This window comes from Thamnophis elegans, chromosome 1 (assembly GCF_009769535.1).
Source record: "Thamnophis elegans isolate rThaEle1 chromosome 1, rThaEle1.pri, whole genome shotgun sequence".
Taxonomy (NCBI): Eukaryota; Metazoa; Chordata; class Lepidosauria; order Squamata; family Colubridae; genus Thamnophis; species Thamnophis elegans.
Window position 1 is genome coordinate 133,147,886 of NC_045541.1, and position 19,864 is coordinate 133,167,749.

General features: G+C 45.4%; 1 protein-coding gene across 4 annotated transcripts in view; it reads right to left on the minus strand.

The window, feature by feature from the left end:
* ALKBH1 (alkB homolog 1, histone H2A dioxygenase) overlaps positions 1 to 19,864 on the minus strand; it is a 25,206-nt gene continuing 5,342 nt past the window's right edge. For 3 of the 4 annotated variants that reach the window (XM_032232276.1, XM_032232265.1, XM_032232284.1), the window contains 3 exons: positions 19,250 to 19,340; positions 18,249 to 18,442; positions 13,933 to 15,315 (listed from right to left, as the gene is read on the minus strand). In XM_032232276.1, coding sequence (XP_032088167.1) covers positions 14,895 to 15,315; positions 18,249 to 18,442; positions 19,250 to 19,340 — 706 coding nt within the window. In that variant the 3' untranslated portion in view covers positions 13,933 to 14,894. Of the gene's footprint in view, positions 1,130 to 13,932; positions 15,316 to 18,248; positions 18,443 to 19,249; positions 19,341 to 19,864 lie in introns of those variants that run through there. The other variant, XR_004256575.1, reaches the window with a different exon arrangement.

Below are 19,864 nucleotides of genomic sequence, written 5' to 3' on the forward strand. Positions count from 1 at the left end.
TTCCTAAAGATTTGCTCTGGCTAAAATGTGCAAGTTCTTCTATGGACCATCCATTACTGCTTCACGGTTATATGAAAATACTGCAGTGAAAATCAGGTGTTGTATATTGTACATCTCATTTTTTATCCTAAAGGATTAAGTAAGAGTTCTCTTTCTCCTTTTCAATGTTTACATCAATTATTTCTTCCAGGTTTTTCCAAACTTAACATTTAATCCATTTCAGTCTGTGAAGCCATCTTGTGCACAACTCAAGTAATTCTAAGGAGGAGCTTCTGAATCCTTGCTTATGGTATATAAAGAGGAAACCATGTAAAATAATTAAACCATTTATATATTTGGGGCTATTTTTAATCTTCTGTTGTTTGCAGATAACAAATAAGAGCTATTTCTGATTGGGCCTAGAAGATTGCTAAGCTTATTCTTCATTTTATTAGTGATAAAGGTTTCTACTATATAGTGTGCAACTAGCAGATGGTCTTTGATCATAACTAAAACTATTTATTTGTTAATTTGCTAAAAGGCAATGTCATAAGGACAGCAGAAAAAAGATGTAAAAACAGCATGTTCTATGTTTAGGTGCATATGAGTGACAAGGTCATTGGATAGTAGAATCATAGGCCTGGAAGGGACCTTGGAGATCTTCTAGTCTAACCCCTGCCCAAGGCAGAAGTTCTTATCCCATCCCTGACAAATGGTTGTCCAGTCTTTTCTTACAAACTTCCAGTGATAGATCACCCACAACCCCAGAAGGCAAATTGGTGATTTGTCTGGTGTAGAGCTTCTTGGCAAAAGTCTGCTGGTCATGATGTGACTCCAGTGGCTTTGCGACCTGAACTTCAATCTGGCGAACTAGTCCATCATCACTTGGTGTCCAAGTCTCATAGACCATGAGTTCCAATACATGTCTTTGGGAACGAAGTTCCCTGCTGGTACTGGCCAGTCATCTGTCTTCTGGGTCAGCAAGGTGGCTGGGGTGATGTTAATAGGGTTTTCAGGATCTGAAGAAACTGGGTGGTGAGGACGATCACTGCTACGCCCAACACAAGAGGTTTCCATCTGGAGAAGCGTTTAAAGCGAGCTGGTTCTCGGGACTGGTTGAGGGGTAGTTGTGGTGCTAACTTCGCCTTTCCTATGACGAAACCAACATGAATGTCGTTCTTCCCGCCGTAGACCCTGATGTATCCTACGACTGTTATTGCCTTCATTGATGCATCTGAGAAGACATGCGGTGATGTGCCTTACTTTGGGCCTAGTACGCCTCTCTGCAGCCTTCTCGGACCAAAAATGCACACGGATGGCTATTTGTGCCACCTGTGGCATGCATGCCATAGGTTCACCATCACGGATCTAGACAAAGTATTGCACAGTGCTGGGGAGGAGACCATAACTGTGGTAACAATAACCTAGAAATACAATCTGGAAGTCAACATTTGACTACTAAGTAGCAGACCCAGGTGCAGAACTGCCAAGGTAGCATTTTTAAAAAGAAATACTACCTTGTTTTATGTACAGAACCAGCTGGATAAGCAGACCTCAGAAATCTTGAGGTAATAAAACCAATTAAACTGAGTAGATTAACAACAAACAAACACAACTCTAATGAAGACAGGATAATGCCACACTTTACAGTCAACAAATACTATTCTCTACTGTCAAGTACTGACAAAAGTATCTAGCTTGGTAATGTCAAGTTTAAAAATATTCTCCATTCCCTGTAATTACTTTTAGGACAGGAGTTGAAAGAACTTAAACAAATTGAGATAACCGGGAAAGAGATTCTGAGACATCTTAAGAAACATGAAGTTAGTAGGCTCCTGACAATATTTACCTGATAATTCTTAAGTATAAAATTGCTGTAACTTGTCCCTCAAATTTGGAGGCATTTTCCAGAAGAGGGGGAGGGAATGGTCACACGTGGGTTGTTGTCAAAGCCTGATTGGTCCAAGACTGAGAGAAAACGCTTAAATACTGGTGCCTTCCATTCCTATCCCAGTTTCCTCTCAGTCTTTTCTGGTCCAAGAACTGTTGAGAATTACTGGTAGGATTATTTCTGGGGACTTGCATCAGGCCTACATGTATGAGCCTTTGACCTTATCCCAGGGTCTGGGGTTGGTCCCGCCTCAGGCCTTTTTTTTCCCCCCAAATCACTCCTAGGGGTTGGTTTTCCTGCCCTGGGGGTCCCAGGCAGGTTTCCCCTTCCTTCCAAGTAGAGTGGGGTTCCTCTCTCCCTCCCCCACTCAGGGGGTCCAGGGGGTGGTGGTGAGTCGAGGGTCTTAACCCGTGTGCAGGTAGGCTCTCCCGGGGCCTGGTTTTGCCTATGGTGGTACGGAGGATTAGATGGTTCTCCGCCCCTTCTAGACATGGAGGTCTGGGCCGCGCCCATCGTTGGGCTATGTTCCCCCCTACTTGATCCGCGGTCAATGATGAAATTGGAAATTTGCTAGGAAAATAAAGTGGACTAAAAGTTAATGAATAAATAAATAAATAAGTTAATAATAATAATGATAATTTAAAAAAAAAAATTCTATTGAGGCCAGGGGTTCTTCCTGGCCTGCTTAGATCTGTAGCATTCCCTTTTGGAGATTGAGTTCCAAGATGCCAGGTGGTGAGTTTCTGTTGCAGGCTAATCCGATCTTTGTTATGTAGAGTAGACCGGCTCAGGCGTTTTAATCGCAGCTGTGGCCCTGGATGGGCCCATCTCTGGGCGTCTTGGCTCAGACTGTTTGCTGTGCCTGGGGCAGGCTCGGTGCATGGCCAGCTGGTGGGGGGGACCTTGATGCCTCCACCCACTGATCCTGGCAGGACCACGTTCTGCCACGGCCATGGTCTGGAAAGAGATCTCGACTCCTCCCTTGGCACGGAGGCGCTGACCACAGTGGACGCATTCCTCCGACCTGTCTGGGGGCCTGGGCCATTGGCTCTAGAGTAACTGGGCCCTTGCCTGGGCGATCCAGTTGCAGTCCGTCACCTCTAGTGGCTGCCCTGGTTTCATCGGGCGCACTGAGCTTCTAAGATGTCCTCCTGTTGCCGCTGCGGGGGTCGCCCTCTGCGGACTCAACTCCCGGTAGTTTCGTCAGGCCTCGGTCAGTGACTGGGGCAGCGCCGGGAGCGCTTTCACGTCCCAGGGAGCCTCGCCGCCTGGGTCTCTTCTGACTCGGGGCAGCCAGCCCCTCCTCCCTGGGGCGACTGGGGCTCGCTCAAGTTTGCGTCCAGGATGCTGACCACTTCGGTCACGTCGTCCGGGCTTCGTTGCCGGCGTCACTGACTGGGGACCGGCTCGGCCCGCTGTCTCTGGATGACCATGCCTTCGAGAGGCCTGACCCCTTGGGGGGGGGCTCTTCCCGGTCCGAGGATGGAGACACGGGACAGTTCGCCCACTTGTGACAGCTGAGCCGGATCTAAATCTTCTTTGTCATGTGCCAGCATGGATTTCCGATTCTGTCAATAATCTTGCGTTTTTCTCTTCCATTTGTAGGCAGTTCTCCAGCTCATCCCTCAGGAGCGCCTACGGCTCCCTCCTCTGGTCCAGACGGTCCAGCCACAAGGGGGGGGGCAGCACCCCTTCCGCTCGGGGGGGGGGCTTGACCTCGGGTCGTCCCATTGGAGGCCATCAGCCGCTAGGCGTGTTCTCAGAGCGGCCGGCATTGGACGCTTGGGCACGGGCCTCTGCTTGCCTCGCTCCCGCGTTGGTTCTCTCCACCCCGCCGGCTCTTTGGGGGATCCCTCCGTCCGGGAGCCGGGGGGGGGCTGCTACCCGGTGGTTCAGGCCATTGCCCTTCTCTTCGGCCTTCAGGGAGTGCAGATGACTCCTCCGGATGACCAGGGCCTGGAGCGCCTCTCGCATCTGTCTGCGGTTCGGACGGGTGGCCGGAAGGCTTAGCGGGCCCTCTCGTTTCTGCACCGCTTTAGTGCACAGGCGGGGAGAGCGTTCTCCCCCCTTTCGGTCCTTCGGGGTTTCAGACAGGAGGCCCCTGGCCTGGTGGCTCTTCGGGGGGCTTATCTTCGTTCCTCGGCTCTGGCCGGCCATCGCGGGTCCCTGAGGTTCCCCCCTGGGGCTTTTCCCTTGGTCTGGTCTCCGTTCTCCGGATTTCACTAAGGCCTGGCGGCCCGGGCGACTTGTCCGCGCCCCATCCTGGGGGCTCTGATTCCTTGGCGGGCTAGCCTATTCAGGTCTTCGGTTATTTAGCGCCTGTTCTAGGAGCCCGGAGCCCCGTCCTGTTCCTCGGCTGGCTTCTCCGGCGTCCACCTCTTCCCTTTCCGCTTGCCTGGTGTCGGTCATAGGCTCCATGTCAGGGGAGGGGGTGAGTCTGTCCAGGAGCTCCACCTCGGCCTATGCCCGCTGGCGTAGGGCCTTAGGGATGTTGTTCGGTTTCAACCTCCCTCTATCAGATCGGGCGAGATGTTTCTTGAGCAGGGATAGTCCCGCCCGCCGGACCCTTGGACTCTCCTGGGGAGCCTCGTCCTGGTTAGGGGGCTCCCGGTTCGCTCTCGGCAGGTGGTCGCTTTCGGGGCTTACCCTTCGTCACTGGAATGGCACTTGTGCTGTCCCGCTGGGCTCTGCGCTCCCTTGGGTCCCGTAGCTGGGCATCGCGTGACCTCCCGCTGGCACGGGGACCGCTCAGGCCCTCATCTGTCAGGGGGGGGGTCTTCTCCAGCCCTCGACCGGAATGCTCGGGACTGGACGTCTGGGCGGTGGGGCCTCTGTTGCCCCCAGAGTCGAGAATCTCCCCAGGCTCTCCTGTCTCCGGGCGGCTCGGCAGCGTCGGGCGGCCCTGACCAGGGGAGAGGGCCTACTCCCTCAGTCGTCGGTTCTTCCTTTTTTGGCAGATCTGTCGACAGTTCGACACTCCCTTGCTCGCCGCGTGTTCTATTCCTCCCTGGGGTTTCACCCATTTCCTATCCTGATCTGTGGAGGGCGCAAGTGCCCTCGAAAGGAGGTGACCTGCGGTCTCGGTATGGGGCCTCCCGTCCCCCTGGTTCCAGGTCTCCCCGGAGGGGGGTGGCATGGGGACCCTGATCGTGGGGGTGGGCCATTAGGACCTAGGGGCCTTGGTTCGCGGACCTCGTCCAGCTGTCGGTGGCCCTCCGCGGAGGCGCCCGCGGGAAGGGTTGGCCTGGCAGCGGGGGGTGGTGGTCCTGCTTCGCCTGGTCCCTGGGGTTGCATCCGGCCCATGACTCTTGTCCGGCAGCTGTTGGAGGCTGGTCTAGCCAACGGGGTCACTCTCGACTAGGGATGCCTGGGGGCCGTACGGACCGCGGCTGCGGTTCCACCTGGGTATCGTCCGGCGGTGTTATCCGCCTGGCCTCCCCTGGCTTCGCCTGGCAGGGCACCTTTCTCTCAAACGTCAGGAGTTCCTGCAGGAGGGGCCTGACTTCGGAAACCCACAAGATTGTGCCGCCTGGTGGCGGAATTGTTTCAGCCCTGGAGGGGGTGGGGGTTCTCCCTCTCTCAGGTCCCCCTGATCGAGCTTCTCGGTAGGGGGCGGCTTCTGGGTCCCCCTCGGTCCGCGGGTTCCCCGTGTGTTCTTCCCCCTTGTGCTCAGGGGGGGCTTCTTCGAATCTCTTCGGTATGCTCGTCGGCTGGCTCCCTGGTGGCGGTTGTCTCCGCCCGGGTACGTGGAGTTGGGCACCCTGCTCTGAGGTCGTTCCCGTCGCCTCTAAGGGGCGGGGCGAGGCTTCGCCTTGCTCGTGCCTTCTTCCCGTAGGTGGCCACTTCCTTCGCTAAGCTCTGGCATTGGTTGGGCGCGCACCGCGCCCTGTGGCTCCATCGCCAGCGGACCGAGGGGTCCGTAGGTCGAGCCCTTGTGGACTGATCCTCCAGCCGGGGGTCGCTGGGTTCGTGCGTGTCTTCAGCCACCGTTGGCGTTGGCTGCGCCGGGCCATTGCGGAAGCCCTCGGGGTTTCGGGTCGACGGGCCAGTCCCGTCAGAGTTCACGGCCCAGCCTATTAGGAGCGACACGAGCGTGGCCTCGGGCCAGTTGAGGCCGTCTGTCGCGCGGCCTCTGGATTCCCCGGCTTCTTCCTCCGGCGCTATGGTCTGGGAGCTTTGCAGATGCGAGTGTGTCCTTGGTGGCAGGACCCTCTGGGGGTGGCGGTTGAGGCTCCCCTTGGGCCCTGGTGATTCTCGTTCTCCCTCCCTGGGACGGTAGCTTGGGTATGTCCCACGTGTGACCATTCCCTCCCCCTCTTCTGGAAAAAGGACGTTGGTCTTACCTGAACGTCTATTTTCAGAAGGGGGAGGGAATGGTCACAACCCGCCCTGAGACCTTTCCGTCAGGGCCAAGGGGAGGGCCCGGGTGGTTCCCGGGGGTTTTGTTGTGTGTTGTTTTTTTGTCTTTTCAGTTCTACCGTTCGCCTTCGAGGAAACTGGGATAGGAATGGAAGGCACCAGTATTTAAGCGTTTTCTCTCAGTCTTGGACCAATCAGGCTTTGACAACAACCCACGTGTGACCATTCCCTCCCCCTTCTGAAAATAGACGTTCAGGTAAGACCAACGTCCTTTCTGTGGTTACTCGCTCCTTTTTAAATTAGTGACAATTGTAAATTGGCTCCTTGATGCGCAAGGATCTCATTTGGTATGACTACCCTAGTGAAGATTTTGACCAGTTCCTCAGCTATTCTTATTGGCCATTACATTCCTTAATGAAACTGCTTCAGATATCAGGTTGCAAAATTGCAGACCACGAGGATACACACATTTCTTTTACTCAATGGTGGCAAAGGGGCCACAATCTCCATGGCTATTTTAGAAAACAGAATAGGATTAAAGACACTCTCTCCATAGCAGCTCTATCATGTTTCCCTTTTACCAACTGACACACAGGAAAGGAACTACAATAATGGGCCATATCTTTACAAATTTCTGGCTAATAAAATTATCCAAAATTCTGTATGTACCAATATGTCTAGATCATAGATTTTCATAGGCTTGTTCCAATATCTCCTTGCAATATCCCTGGGCATCTAGTATTTCTTTGTTCCTTTGTATATGAACGAAACCTTATTTTTCTCTTTCTTTCTGATCTTTTCCTGGCATGTAGTCCAAAGCCAATTCTTCTACTACTTTTATCCGTTTCTGGGTTATGTTCTTGCATCTGAAACTTCACTTTGTCAAGGAGTAGTTCTGGAAACTATTCTAAAATTACTTTCTCTGCCACTTTTTCTTTGCGTCATTCATCTAGTCTTATTTATTTACAATATTTTTGGAGTATAAGACACACCAAAGTTTTGTAGAGGCAAATTAAAAAAAAGTAGGTAGGTAGAGAGAGAGAGAGGGAGAGAAAGAGAAATACAGTAGGGGGAGAGATAGTGTGTGTAGGTAGGTAGGTAGGTAGGTAGGTAGGTAGAGAGATAGAGACAGAGAAATAGAGATAGAGAAATACAGTAGATAGGTAGGTAGAGAGATAGAGACAGAGAAATAGAGATAGAGAAATACAGTAGATAGGTGTAGAGAGAGAGAGAGAGAGAGTAGGTAGGTTGGTAGGTAGAGGGATAGAGAGAAATACAGTAGGTAGGTAGGGAGAGAGAGAGGGTAGGTAGGTAGATGTTTCCAGGTGTATTTATCTATATGCTGGAGAAGGAAATCGCTGATAATCTGCAGCACCTAAGACTTTGTTTCTGCTGGCACAGCACTTGATCAATATAATTCTCATCAATCAGTTAAAGAACTTTCCCAAAAAAAGCGGGGGGGAGTTTTTGCACTCTGCAAACCTCCCACAAATTGCGCATTTTCCGCGAAAACAGCCTGTTTTTTTTAAAAGCATAAATAGCCTTGGGAGGGGGGGGCTTGCAGAGTGCTGCTGGGGGGGAGCAAAAATGAGCAAAAAACAGCCTTTTTCACGAAAACGGGCCCATTTTTGTCAAAAGAAATTACATGCATAGCCTTATGGAGGGTTATAGAGTGCTGCTGGGGGCTGGGGGGGGGAAATAGCCTGTTTTTTGCTCGTTTCTGCTCTCCCCAGCCCTCAGGAGCTCTCGCAAGCACAAGCAAACCAGTAGTAAAAAAAAAGGAAACCCACCACTGAACACAAGTTCTTAAACAACACACATACACAAACATACACAAGATATTACTTCATTCTTCCCACTGCTATTATTCCTATTACTTCTGTTCCAACTACCACTATTTGTGAGTCTTACCATTACTCCTTGTGAGTACTGTTAGACAACATTATCTCGTTCAGGTGCTTTGCTTCCACATATAAACACACACACACAATCACCACACTAACTAGTCTTCAGCATAGCTTTTATAGCCAAGGTTGCTGTGTTGGCTGGGAAGAGGCCTCAGAGAGAGAGAGGCTAAAAGCAGCACAGGTATTGGCCATTTTCATGGCAGTATGCTCTCTCACATGCATTTCCTCCGTTGAGGAAAAAAAATCAAGAAGCTGTGCCAGAATTCAGCAAAGGGACAGTTACTAGATTCCTCTGCCCATGACTATCCAAATTTAGTAAACTCTGAGCCTCCTTCTCTCAGGACACAAATAGGTCAGTATTTAACGAGAGAACAATGGAAGGCAGAATTCTGGAGGAGTGCTTGTACATTAAAATCTCCCAACAGAGATGGAGGGATACAACATCGTCTATCTCCAATCTACCACATAGTCCTTTCAACAGTTTCAAGAAGGTTCTACGCCCATTTGCAGCACTCAGGTGACCCTGATGACATAAACCTAAACCTCCAGGTGAAAGAATGCAAAAGACCAGCTATCTGCAAGGAGTATAAATCCTTCCATTCCCCACCATCCAGTCAGAGCTGAAGAGGTTGGATGGGAAGCAAAACATCTGCAAAAACAAAAAGTCCAGTTGCCTCTTCAAAAAGCACCTTTTATAGGGCCAAGGTGGCACAGTGGTTAGAATGCAATATTGCTGCAGGCTACTTCTGCTGCCTGCCGGCTGCCTACAATTTGGCGGTTTGAATCTCACCAGGCTCAAGGCTGACTCAGCCTTCCATCCTTCTGAGGTGGGTAAAATGAGAACCCAGATTGTTGGGGCAATAGGCTGACTCTGTAAACCGCTTAGAGAGGTCTGTAAAGCGCTGAAGCGGTATAGAAGTCTAAGTACTATTGCTTTTGCTTTGGGACAATCTGTACCAGGATGACTGAGAATCTCCATAGACATTGTACGTTAAAACAATCACACGCAATGTACATAATCTGAGGAAAGACCAGAGTTAAGAGCCAGCTACAGTAAGGTAGAAAGGACTTTAGAAAGCAACCCAGATTTGTTTCAACAATTGCGTAAGCAGCACAGAATACTTATTGCAAACTTTGTTTGCTGATATATATAATGTGAAGTTGAGTCACATGCCTTCTATTGCCTCACCTGGATATTGATTAAAATCCTGGACTATTGAATAGAAGCACTGTGTGTTTGACCTTGGACTAGATTTATGACTAAACAGGATATCTTAACTATTTCTTCCCCCGCCCCTCCCATCCCCAAGACCTACTGATTATACTTCTATCAAGTCGATGTTGAACCTTAGTGGTCCATCCCGTATCTAGATTTTCTCCTAGTGATTCAGTCCTGCAATAGTGCGCTCATCACTGTGACTGAGTTAATACACTTTGCTGCTGATCATACTTTTCTTTTTCCTTCCACCTTTCCCAACAAAAGATCATAATGTATCCAAAGCAAGATAATTTAAACCTGGATACCTGTGCCTCAAGTGAGAATTTTGAGCTGATTTGTTTGATAGTCCAATTGTTTTTTTGGTGATCCATGGTATTCTCAGGAATGTGTTCCAACACCTGAGTTCAAATGTGGCAATGTTCTTTCTATCTTGCCTCTTCAGAGACCAACTGTTGCTTCTAAAGTTTCATAGGAAAGACACTGTGATCCTGATTGTACACATCATGACGTCTGCCATATCTTTTCCAAGACTTTCAAATCTACTGTACTATGTAGTAGTCTTTGGGGTATGCTGAATGGTATTGTTCAGTGGTGGGATTCAATATTTTTTACTACTGGTTCTGCGGGCATGGCTGCGGGTGTGGCAGGGGAAAGATACTGTAAAATCTCCATTCCCTCCCCTCTCCAGGGGAAGGTTACTGCAAAATCTTAATTTCTTCCCAATCAGCTGGGACTCGGGAGGCAGAGAATAGAAGGGGGTGGGACCAGTCAGAAGTGGTATTTACCGGTTCTCCAAACTACTGAAATTTTCTGCTACCGATTCTCCAGAACTGGTGAGAATCTGCTGAATACCACCTCTGGTATTGTTGATGTCAATCCTAAAAGGCAGAAGCTGTTGACCAGTATCTTCACTTTCAAACGTACAGCTGGTTTTCGCATGTGTTTGCTGAATCTTTATACTAATAATGATTAAGCAAGGACATAGAGTTTTTTAAATCAGTACTGCATACATCATGCATGACCAACAAAAAAAACTGACTGATTTAAGTCTGTATTTTGACCCAGGAGCAGCTTCTGTCACCAAGAATTATGTTCAGATCCTTCCTTGCACCAATGGATAATTAAACCATTTCTGCTTATATTGGTGTGACTGTAGCTTTTGTATCTCTTGAATGAGAAGAGATGATGGATTGCACAAAGTCATTTCATTTCTTTTCTCTCCGTGTCAAGAATGCCTCAAAGAGCAAGAGAACCATTTAGGGATCATTAAATTCAATTAATTCCATTTGACCATTGAGTGCTACACAGTCTGAAGGGTTTTCATTCCCTAACCTAATCTCAGCCTTTTCTTTTCCAATACTGTAAGCAAGTAAAGACAGTTCTCATTTAATGAGATTAATTGGAACTGGAAACTCCTTCACTAAGCAACGTGGTCATTAAGTGAAACATCATATGACCACCCTGCTTAGTGATGGCAGTTGCAGCAATCCCAGTTTGTTGTTGAGTGAATCCTATGCGGCCTTTTGACAAGGACGCACCCAGATCCAAGCCATTCTTGGAAACCAGTAAGGGATGGCCTTCACTTCAACCATCCATCCATCTATCTCCCCCCTATCTTTGCCCTTTTGGCTGCCTCCTTACCTGCTGCTGTTGGATGTCCCAACTGCCCAGCCTTGCTTGTTGCTATATCTGCCACATTATGTCACTACTGTACCTGCAAGACCATTCTTTTATGCCATCTTTAGTTCAGCTGCAGAACACCATTAATGGAGGTCCTGGCCAACACATATAAAGACCTTGACTGATGTGCGAATGGAGGCTAGTGCACAAACTAAGGGTAGGGTGCAAACAGATGCTTTGTTTATTACCAGTGCAAAAGAAGACTATATGAAAAAAAAGCCCCAGCTTGGCATGCACGGTGGTGGATGAGGAAGGTCAGGCAGCAGAGGCAGCTGACAGCAGTGAGTAGATGGGCACAAAAAGGTGCTCGTAAATGCAGATGGGCCTGAATTTTGTTCATGTGATTGCAGGTGTGTTACATTGGCCAAAATATTGTAATTTTGAACAGTCATTGAATGAATGGATGCTGAATTAAAATTACCTTTAAGCCACTGGGAGTAGCAAGAGTAGCAGCTGTTCCCAATATGTTGCTGCTCTGCTTTGAGGCCTACTTTTTATCTAGGATTGAGTTTTTTTCTCAACTTTAATATATCATTCCATCTAGTTACCTTTAATAGTCCATTCAGGTTACGTCAACAAGATTAGATTTATAGTTTTTTGGGTAGATTTTAATCATGGAGTACTTCTGAGCAACTTCTGTTGGAAAGAGCAGTTTTCAGATTTGAATGCTTCCATTAGCTATAATGCTCTTGGTTGTTATACCAGGAACAACCATGGGATGGAGGGATTGCATTGGAAACAGCAAAATATCATTTATAAGGCAAGCCTCCCATCAACTTGACATGGGGCACCTAACAACAATCTCTTTCTAAAAGAGACAAACATATTGTTCACATATGAACAATGAATGGGGATTCAATAGCGGGATCAGCTAAGACATCCTTATTATGTGCCACAAGGACAATCCCACCCCCCACCTCCTAAAATCTGGATTATATGGAAAAACTGCTATTACACAGACTAGATTGATCACAGTAAAGTGCTTACTATAGTAATCCCCATTGTACAAATGAACAATAGAATAGCAATAGCAATAGCATTTTGATTTATAGACCCCTTCATAGTGCTTTCCTGTCCTCTCTAAGTAGTTTACAGAGTCAATGTATTTCCCTCAACAATCTAAGTCATCATTTTACCAACCTCAGAAGGATGGAAGGCTGAATCAACCTTGAGCCAGTCTGAATCGAACTCCTGGCAGTTGGCAAAATTAGCTTGCAATGCTGCATTTTGACCACTGTGCCACCATGGCTGTTGTTGAGAATACTCAACAATTATAATAATTATAACCAAGAAAATAGAAATATGGTTCAAACTTTGTCCGGAATAATTTCCCCTGTCTAAACAACTAAGAAGCTGACACTTGGAAACAATATCAATAATTACTGGGAAAATTCTTTGGGAATCAATAACTGTACAAGTTACAGAGATACAAAAGACAAAACCAAATCCATACTATGGCTGAATACTGGAAAAATGCTGGGCACAGATTGCTTATATTGTAACCCAGAAAAGATGAGCAGATGCCCCTTTTCTGCAAAGAACAGCTGAACAACATAGTTAAAAAGGGAACGGAGAAAAGAGTGTGAGTTTTGTACAAAAGAGTTTAAGCAATACAGGAAAATAACTTAAGGTGAGGATAAAGAAGGAGGTGATGATGAAAACTGTTCTTCGAGTTAGATATAGATCTTTAATTTAAAATAGAGTAAGCTTATTCATGAGGGAAGTATAACAAAATACCTCTGGGATAGAGCATTCACTCTGGCAATTAAAACTGCATTAAAACCTAGATAAGGAAACCAGGATACTAAAATAGATGGGCACAAAAGACTGTTGTCCTTATTTGTTTCAATATATTTACCTTTTGGGCAACAGAGATAGTCACTGATTAATTTTCTTATTGGGTGCTGCTTCTACAACTTCATTGTTCCCATTTGTAAAGTCATTCTCTTCAATCTCCTCCTAAAGGAAGCAGGCTGCGAAGATTGCATTATGCATGCAGCTAAATGGCCTGATGCTGATGGAACAGGACTGTTTTAGTATTCATAGACAAGGAGAAGAAAAGGACATTTTGAAAAGAAAAATCACCAGATAATTTCTAATTATTTTGCTCCAAGAATGGAAGCTTTTTAAAATAAAAGAGCCCATCCTGCTCACAAAATGAATCCTTGATATCACTTAATAGATTACATATATATTGAAAATCTTACAGCATTTCTCCAGTCAGCACAGCCATGGCTCCAGGAAAGACAACATTCAAAAATTAGTATTCAGGGAAGTCAATGTGCACTTTGATCATATGCAGTGAGCAAAGTGCCTCAAGATATTTAATTATTATTAAATTTCTAGGCGATTGGTGACATATGGGTTTTAAAGACTCACCTTGCTTAGTTCTCTATTGGTTTGAGCTAGCCATCAGAGTAAAAGGGGGATAAAGGTACATTTTGACCCTGAAGGATGGGCAGGTGTGCTGTCCCAAGGTATGATGAGCAGACCTGGCCATTAGCTAGAGCTGCTCTGATTAAACATCAAGACAAGAAGTCTCATTGGTCATGGCAGGGATATACCATATTTTTCGTAGTATAAGACACACCGGAGTATAAGATGAATAGACTTTAGGAGGCTTGTAGAATGTTGGGGGTGGGTGGGGCAAAAACGGAAAAAAAAAAGGGTATTAGGAAGCTTATAGAGTGCTCCTGCGGGCTGGGGGGGCAGGCAAAATTGAGCAAAAACCGGCTCATTTTTTGCTCATTTCTGCCCTCCCCAGCCCCCAGGAGCTCTCTGAAAGCTTCCTACAAGCTATGCACGGCCATTTTGGTGAAGGGACGGGGTTTCAGGAGGCAAATAAATGCTGTATTCTGTATATAAGATGCACCCAGATTTTCAGCCTCTTTTTTGAGGGAAAAAGGTGCGTCTTATACTCCGAAAAATATGGTAAGTTGAGGACTACCTGTATGCAGGCGCTCAATATGGCACAGAAAAACACAGGGAAAAGCAATCACAGAATCATTGCAGGTGAATGTTGACCCAGAAAGGAAGCATCTCTGGGGACAAAATAAAATATTCATGATAGAACAAGTGATATGGTAGAGTGTCTGAAAATCACTGCTGGGCTGGGAAGTGTCAAAGTCTTTCAGTTGATATCATGATGGGGATGGACATATCTATAATTAGGGAAGTGCTGGCTGGCATGCCAGCAGTTATTCAAATACGTCAACTGAACACCACCACCACCCACCACTATGGGACAGTTAGTCCCAAAGAAAGCAGCTGAGAAACAACCACAAACATCACAGCCAAAGGGAGATGGATTTCCCTGTAGTGAGGATTGGCAGGGACATAAATTCATTGCAAAAAGCAGATCAGTCTTTGCAAGGCTGTTGGAAGAAAATCTTGTCTAGTGATATGATGTGCAAAGATAAATTAGCTTTTGTGTAAAGGGGAGTGCTAGTGAGGCCCAGAAAGGTTCCAAACACACAAAAAAGTGAGGGAACAACTAATTGTGCCAGAGAAGTTCAGAGCTAAGCTGACCATCTGGCACATTATGGATTACCCAAATCTGCTTTTTAACTGAACCCTCCTCTTTGATATCTCAAAGCAAATAACAAGAAAGACTAAGGAAAGTGTTGATTTCTGCAAAGCATCAAAATAACTTAGATCAAAATACATAGATTTGCTATATGGTTTTCACGCAACAGAAACAGCACTGGATTTTCTCACCTGAGCTATACACTTTGACTGTGAAGTTCATATAGATACTTATTTTCACAGTTAATCAATTTTCTTTCAATGGCATATCCCATTTCTTCTGCTGTGTGTTGGCTTTTTATGTCTCTGAAGTCATGATGAAAAAAAGATGGGTTCATTTGTTGATAATAGGCTTGTGTGTTATGGTTTCTGTATATTTTCCATGATAGTCTGTGGAGAAGGCATTTTGTTTGCTCTCTGTCCTAGTTTCAGTCAAGAAGCTCTGACCTTCAGCTAGTACCTGTCTCACAGTCATATTAATACGGGATGCTTCCAAATATCTGGCACACGTTTTCCAATCTTCATCGGAACAGAGCTCAATCACAGAGTCTGCAGGAAATTCAGCAGAGAGCGGTAGCTCTAAGGAAGAAGGCAAAGGCTTTCCTTCTAGATTGGGAAGGATCTTGGGAACTGCGTGATACAGTAGGCGGCTGAAACCAGACATTATCATAATGTCTCCGCTATGTGTGAACAGGGCCGCAGGGGTTTCATCTCGTTTCAATCCTCCCAGCAGAAATATGGATGACTGTCCAAAACTAGAAAGTTAATACAGGAAAAAGAAAGATGAGCTAATAAAACTATAGCTACGCACAAATATGAGACAACCTTATACTTTTTAAAAGGATATTCTTTTAGTAGGCTATTCAAAAGCTTCATTATAATTTAGAACATTAAAACCATGAGACTTATATCAAATTGGGTCTTGTTTTTACGAAGTATTAATTTACTTAGGAGATTACAAAACAATACCTCTTGAAACTTGTATACCTGATACCAGCCCTAAAACAAACCTGTACAGTATAGTTTTTGGAAAGGCCAACAAAACTTTAAATCTAACAGATTTAACAGATAAATATTATTATTATATTCTAAATACACTAGCACAAAGGAGGAGCATAATTCACTGAAATGGTTTATTTAAAAAAAATAATGAAAATATAGATTTAGCTGAACAATTAATTACAGTTTATTTCATTAAATTAATTATTAAAGTTTAGCCAAACACTGGTTTTTACCTTGTAAAATTTCAAATGTGCAAACTACTTAAGCTATCTAGACAGAGTGGGATCCTGGAGTCATTCTTCTCCTGGACAGTGTTCTGTAAATGGCCATTCTTAGTGCTTACATTGCCAGCAGACCTATAGATGGGTTCATAAGCAGGGTCTAACACAGTGATGGTGAACCTATGACACGCGTGTCAGTGCTGACACGCGTAGCCATTTCGGGTGACACGCACATGCTCCCCAAACTTGTTTCAGCGGCAGCTCTCAGCCTGGGCGGCAGCGTCACACAGGCTGTGGAAGGAGGAGGAGGAGGAGGAGGAGGGAACCAACCAAAGAGAGGCTTTTACCGGGTCTGCGCCCCACAGCCAGGATCGTCCTTGCGCCTCAAGCCACGTTTCTTCCTGCAAAGCCCTTCGGGCAACCCGAGAGTTCCGCTTGACGCCAGAAGGGCTTTGCAGGAAGAAACGCGGCTTGAGGCGCCAGGACGGTCCTGGCTGTGGGGCGCAGACTCGGTAAAAGCCTCTCTTTGGTTGGTTCCCTCCTCCTCCTCCTCCTCCTTCCACAGCCTGCGTGACGCTGCCGCCCAGGCTGAGAGCTGCCGCTGCCGCTGCTGCACAACTGAGGGAGGGAGAGGGAAAGCAGAGGTAGCCTCAAATTCCACCGTTGGGACAGGGGAAAGGGCTTGTCCCTCAAGAGTGGGGGGGATAGAGGTGGGAAGAAGGGGCCCGGCCTGTCCCCAGCGCCCCCCACAGACGGATTACGGATCGAACTCTTCTCTCTCTGCAGCCTTTTTCTGCAAGTCCCAGCTACTCAGCGGGGCGTCATCATTTCCGGGGGGTTGCAGTTTTCCAGCTCAGATATCAGGATCCGCCGGGATTAAGTGGGAGAAAACGCCGCTGGCCGAGCGGAACAAACACATCCAAAGGTTAATCTTATTTTACGAAAACACAACTTCCAAAAGTCGATCGTGGCCTCCGTCAAGAAGCTCTTCCCCCACCCCCCACCCATTCTGGGGTCTTGGTGTCCCTCGGTTAAGATCCACCCCGGAAAGCAGAACGGGGGCAGCCCTCCTGTAATTCTGGCTGGGTTAAAGAGCAGGGATGGAGGAGCCATATCACACCTTCATTCAAAGGGTGGGGAGGGGGAGGCCCGATAAAGTCCCTCCCTTGGGGTGTCTGAAGTCCCAGCTGAAGCAGCCGAAGGAAAAAGGATAAGCATCCGTCGCTGCCCAATGGCGCTTGGGGTAACCCCGCTGGGCAGAGCCAGTCGAGGCTCATCCTGCAAATGAGGGTTTCCTTTGGGGAGGGCCAGGTGGTTTCAAGCACCCCAAACAGCCACCCTCTCTCTGTCCGTCCCCCTTCCTTTGCTCCTGGGGCTGCAGAACTTTCCATGGGCTCAACGGTAATTGAGTAAAATTCTAAGCCACTGCAGTAGCTGCTTTTTGGTTTTATTTTTTTTAATATTTATCAGTCTCTCTTTTAGTTGAAGAGTTGAAGTCCACAAGGCTTAAAGCTGTCAGGTTTGAAGACCCCTGGGGTTTTTTTCCTAAAGGGTTAGGGGTGCAAGGTTCTTGTAACTTGACAGCTTTAAGACTTGCACGCTTCAATGCCAGAGTTTCTGAGCCAACATTTTGGTTGCTAAGCAGGACCGTTGGTAAGTGATACTGATAATAATATCAAGGGCAACATACGAAATCGACTGATGAACAAAGAAGTTACTAAGCAGCTATGTTAAATAATTTGTTTTTGGTTTATTAAATACAATTATATTGCAATTATATATTTTTGTAGTTTAAACTATAAATTGCGCAAAATTATGTTTTTGTCGAAGTGACACACAACGCGAGTTATGCTCGATTTTTTGCCGATTTTTGACACACCACGCCAAAAAGGTTGCCCATCACTGGTCTAACAAGTGATCTTAATATAAGTGATGGATGGTACGAATTACAGAATAACAGAGTTGGAGGGGACTTTAGAGGTCTTCTAGTCCAACACCCATACCATTCCAGACAATTGGCTGTCCAATCTCTTCTTAAAAACCTCCAGTGATGGAGCACCACAACTTCTGAAGGCAAACTATTCCACAAATTAATTAATAACCCCTCAAAATTTCAAATGTGTCCACCAGTTCAAAGAACTTGGAGTCCTATAGGTAAATAAATAGGCTGAGTGGTAGAGTTCATCAAGGTATGTCATAAAATTATGTGAGGCAAATAAGATGTGCCATTGAGAAAAGATCAAGATAAAATGAAATAAATAAAATGCTACTATTTTGATTTTCACATATTATAGCTACTCTTTGGCCCCAAACTCTTGGTTTAAACCATCATCGGTATATCTCCAGAAATGCAGGTATGCACCTTTCACAAGAATGTGTGAAATATACATATACATACATACATATATACATGCGCGCGCGCACACACACACACCAACACATTTAAAAATATTTGCAATGCTTACCTGAACGATAAAAGAGGCGGAGTAAGGTCCAGTTCAGATTCATCCACATGAATTCCTAAAGATGAATCAAAGTGATAATAGTTCAGGATCCCTGCTTCTGCTTGGAAGCTGGGAAATCCACAAGCTTTAGCCACTTGCTTTGACAGGAAAGCCAGATCAGATGGGAAAGGGGTATAGTTTTCTGCTGAATATTTCTAGAAGAAAGAGAAAAGAAGTAGCAAATATAATTTTTAAAAAACAAAGCCAGTATCTAAGAAATGTTTTAAAGTAATTTATATTATAGAGAGGGCTGAAAGCCCTATGAAGCGGTATATAAGTCTACTGCTATTGCTATTGCTATATTGAAGTTTAGGTTTCTACTTTTTAATAATCTAATGTGAACCTTAGGTTACTATCTGACTTAAAGTCCAGCATGCCAAAATTATTGAAGGAAAATAATCAGATTTCTTTATTGCAAACTCAAGTATAACAACTCTCTAACATATGAAGCGCTATTATCTGAAGCAATTTCTCTCTGTGGTAGTTCACAAGGTTAGTTAAATGTTTTTATCTGAAATAGCAATTTTGCAGGATAACTTAACTAATTTTCTCAACAGTGACTTAAAGCAACTTCAAAGCATCACTGAATTACCGTATACTTTATATGTTTTTGCCAACAATGCTTAAATTACTTAAGACATATATATAATTAGCAGTATTTGTAACATGTCATAAGATCACTCCCTCTTTACATTACCAAGACCCAGAATCTTGTACTTAGAAGGTTGGTAACAGGTCAGTTTTTTTATGAAGACCAGACAGTAAAAAACTCATTGAATTAACCTTGCCTGTAGCTGGCTGATAAGCAATGCTGCTTTTAGTTCAGGTTTACATTCTGATTACAATATTTTGGATTTAAAACCCCGGTGTCTGATTGTTGTCTTTGGTGCCATTCATAGAAAAACTAAAAACAAATATTTGCTGTCACATCATTTAGGAGGTTCTATTGCCTTCTTGCATACCTTTGTATTCCAGTTATAGTGGTAACCTAGAGTTACCCAGCGCAACTTTTCCAATAAGCTTTTTGGCTGTGATTTACTGGCACTTTTGTTTCTAAAAAGATAAAGAACACCATAATCACAAGCAGTTTTAGTTATAAAAAGCTCTGCAAAAGTTTGACATTGAAAAGTTGCCTTATAGGAGAGATGGAAGGCATAAAAATAAATAAAATAAAATGAGATCCCTGATATGGTTCTAAATAAAGTTGGCCAAAAAAATTAACTTTCATACAGGTAGTCCTCACTTACGACCACAATTGAGCCCAAAATTTCTGTTGCTAAATGAAATATTTGTTAAACAAATTTTGCCCCATTTTATGACCTTTCTGCTGTTAAGTTGTTAAGTAAATCACTACAATTGTTAAGTTAGCAACATGGTTGTTAAGTGAATCTGGCTTCCCCATTGTCTTTGCTTGTCAGAAGGTGATTTAAATGACCCTACGACACTGCAACCATCATAAATATGAGTTAGTTGCCAAATGTCTGAATTTTTATCAGGTATGCATGAAGATGCTGCAATCGTCGAAGTGTGAAAAAAGTAATGTCATTTTTTCAATGATGTTGTAACTTTGGACGATC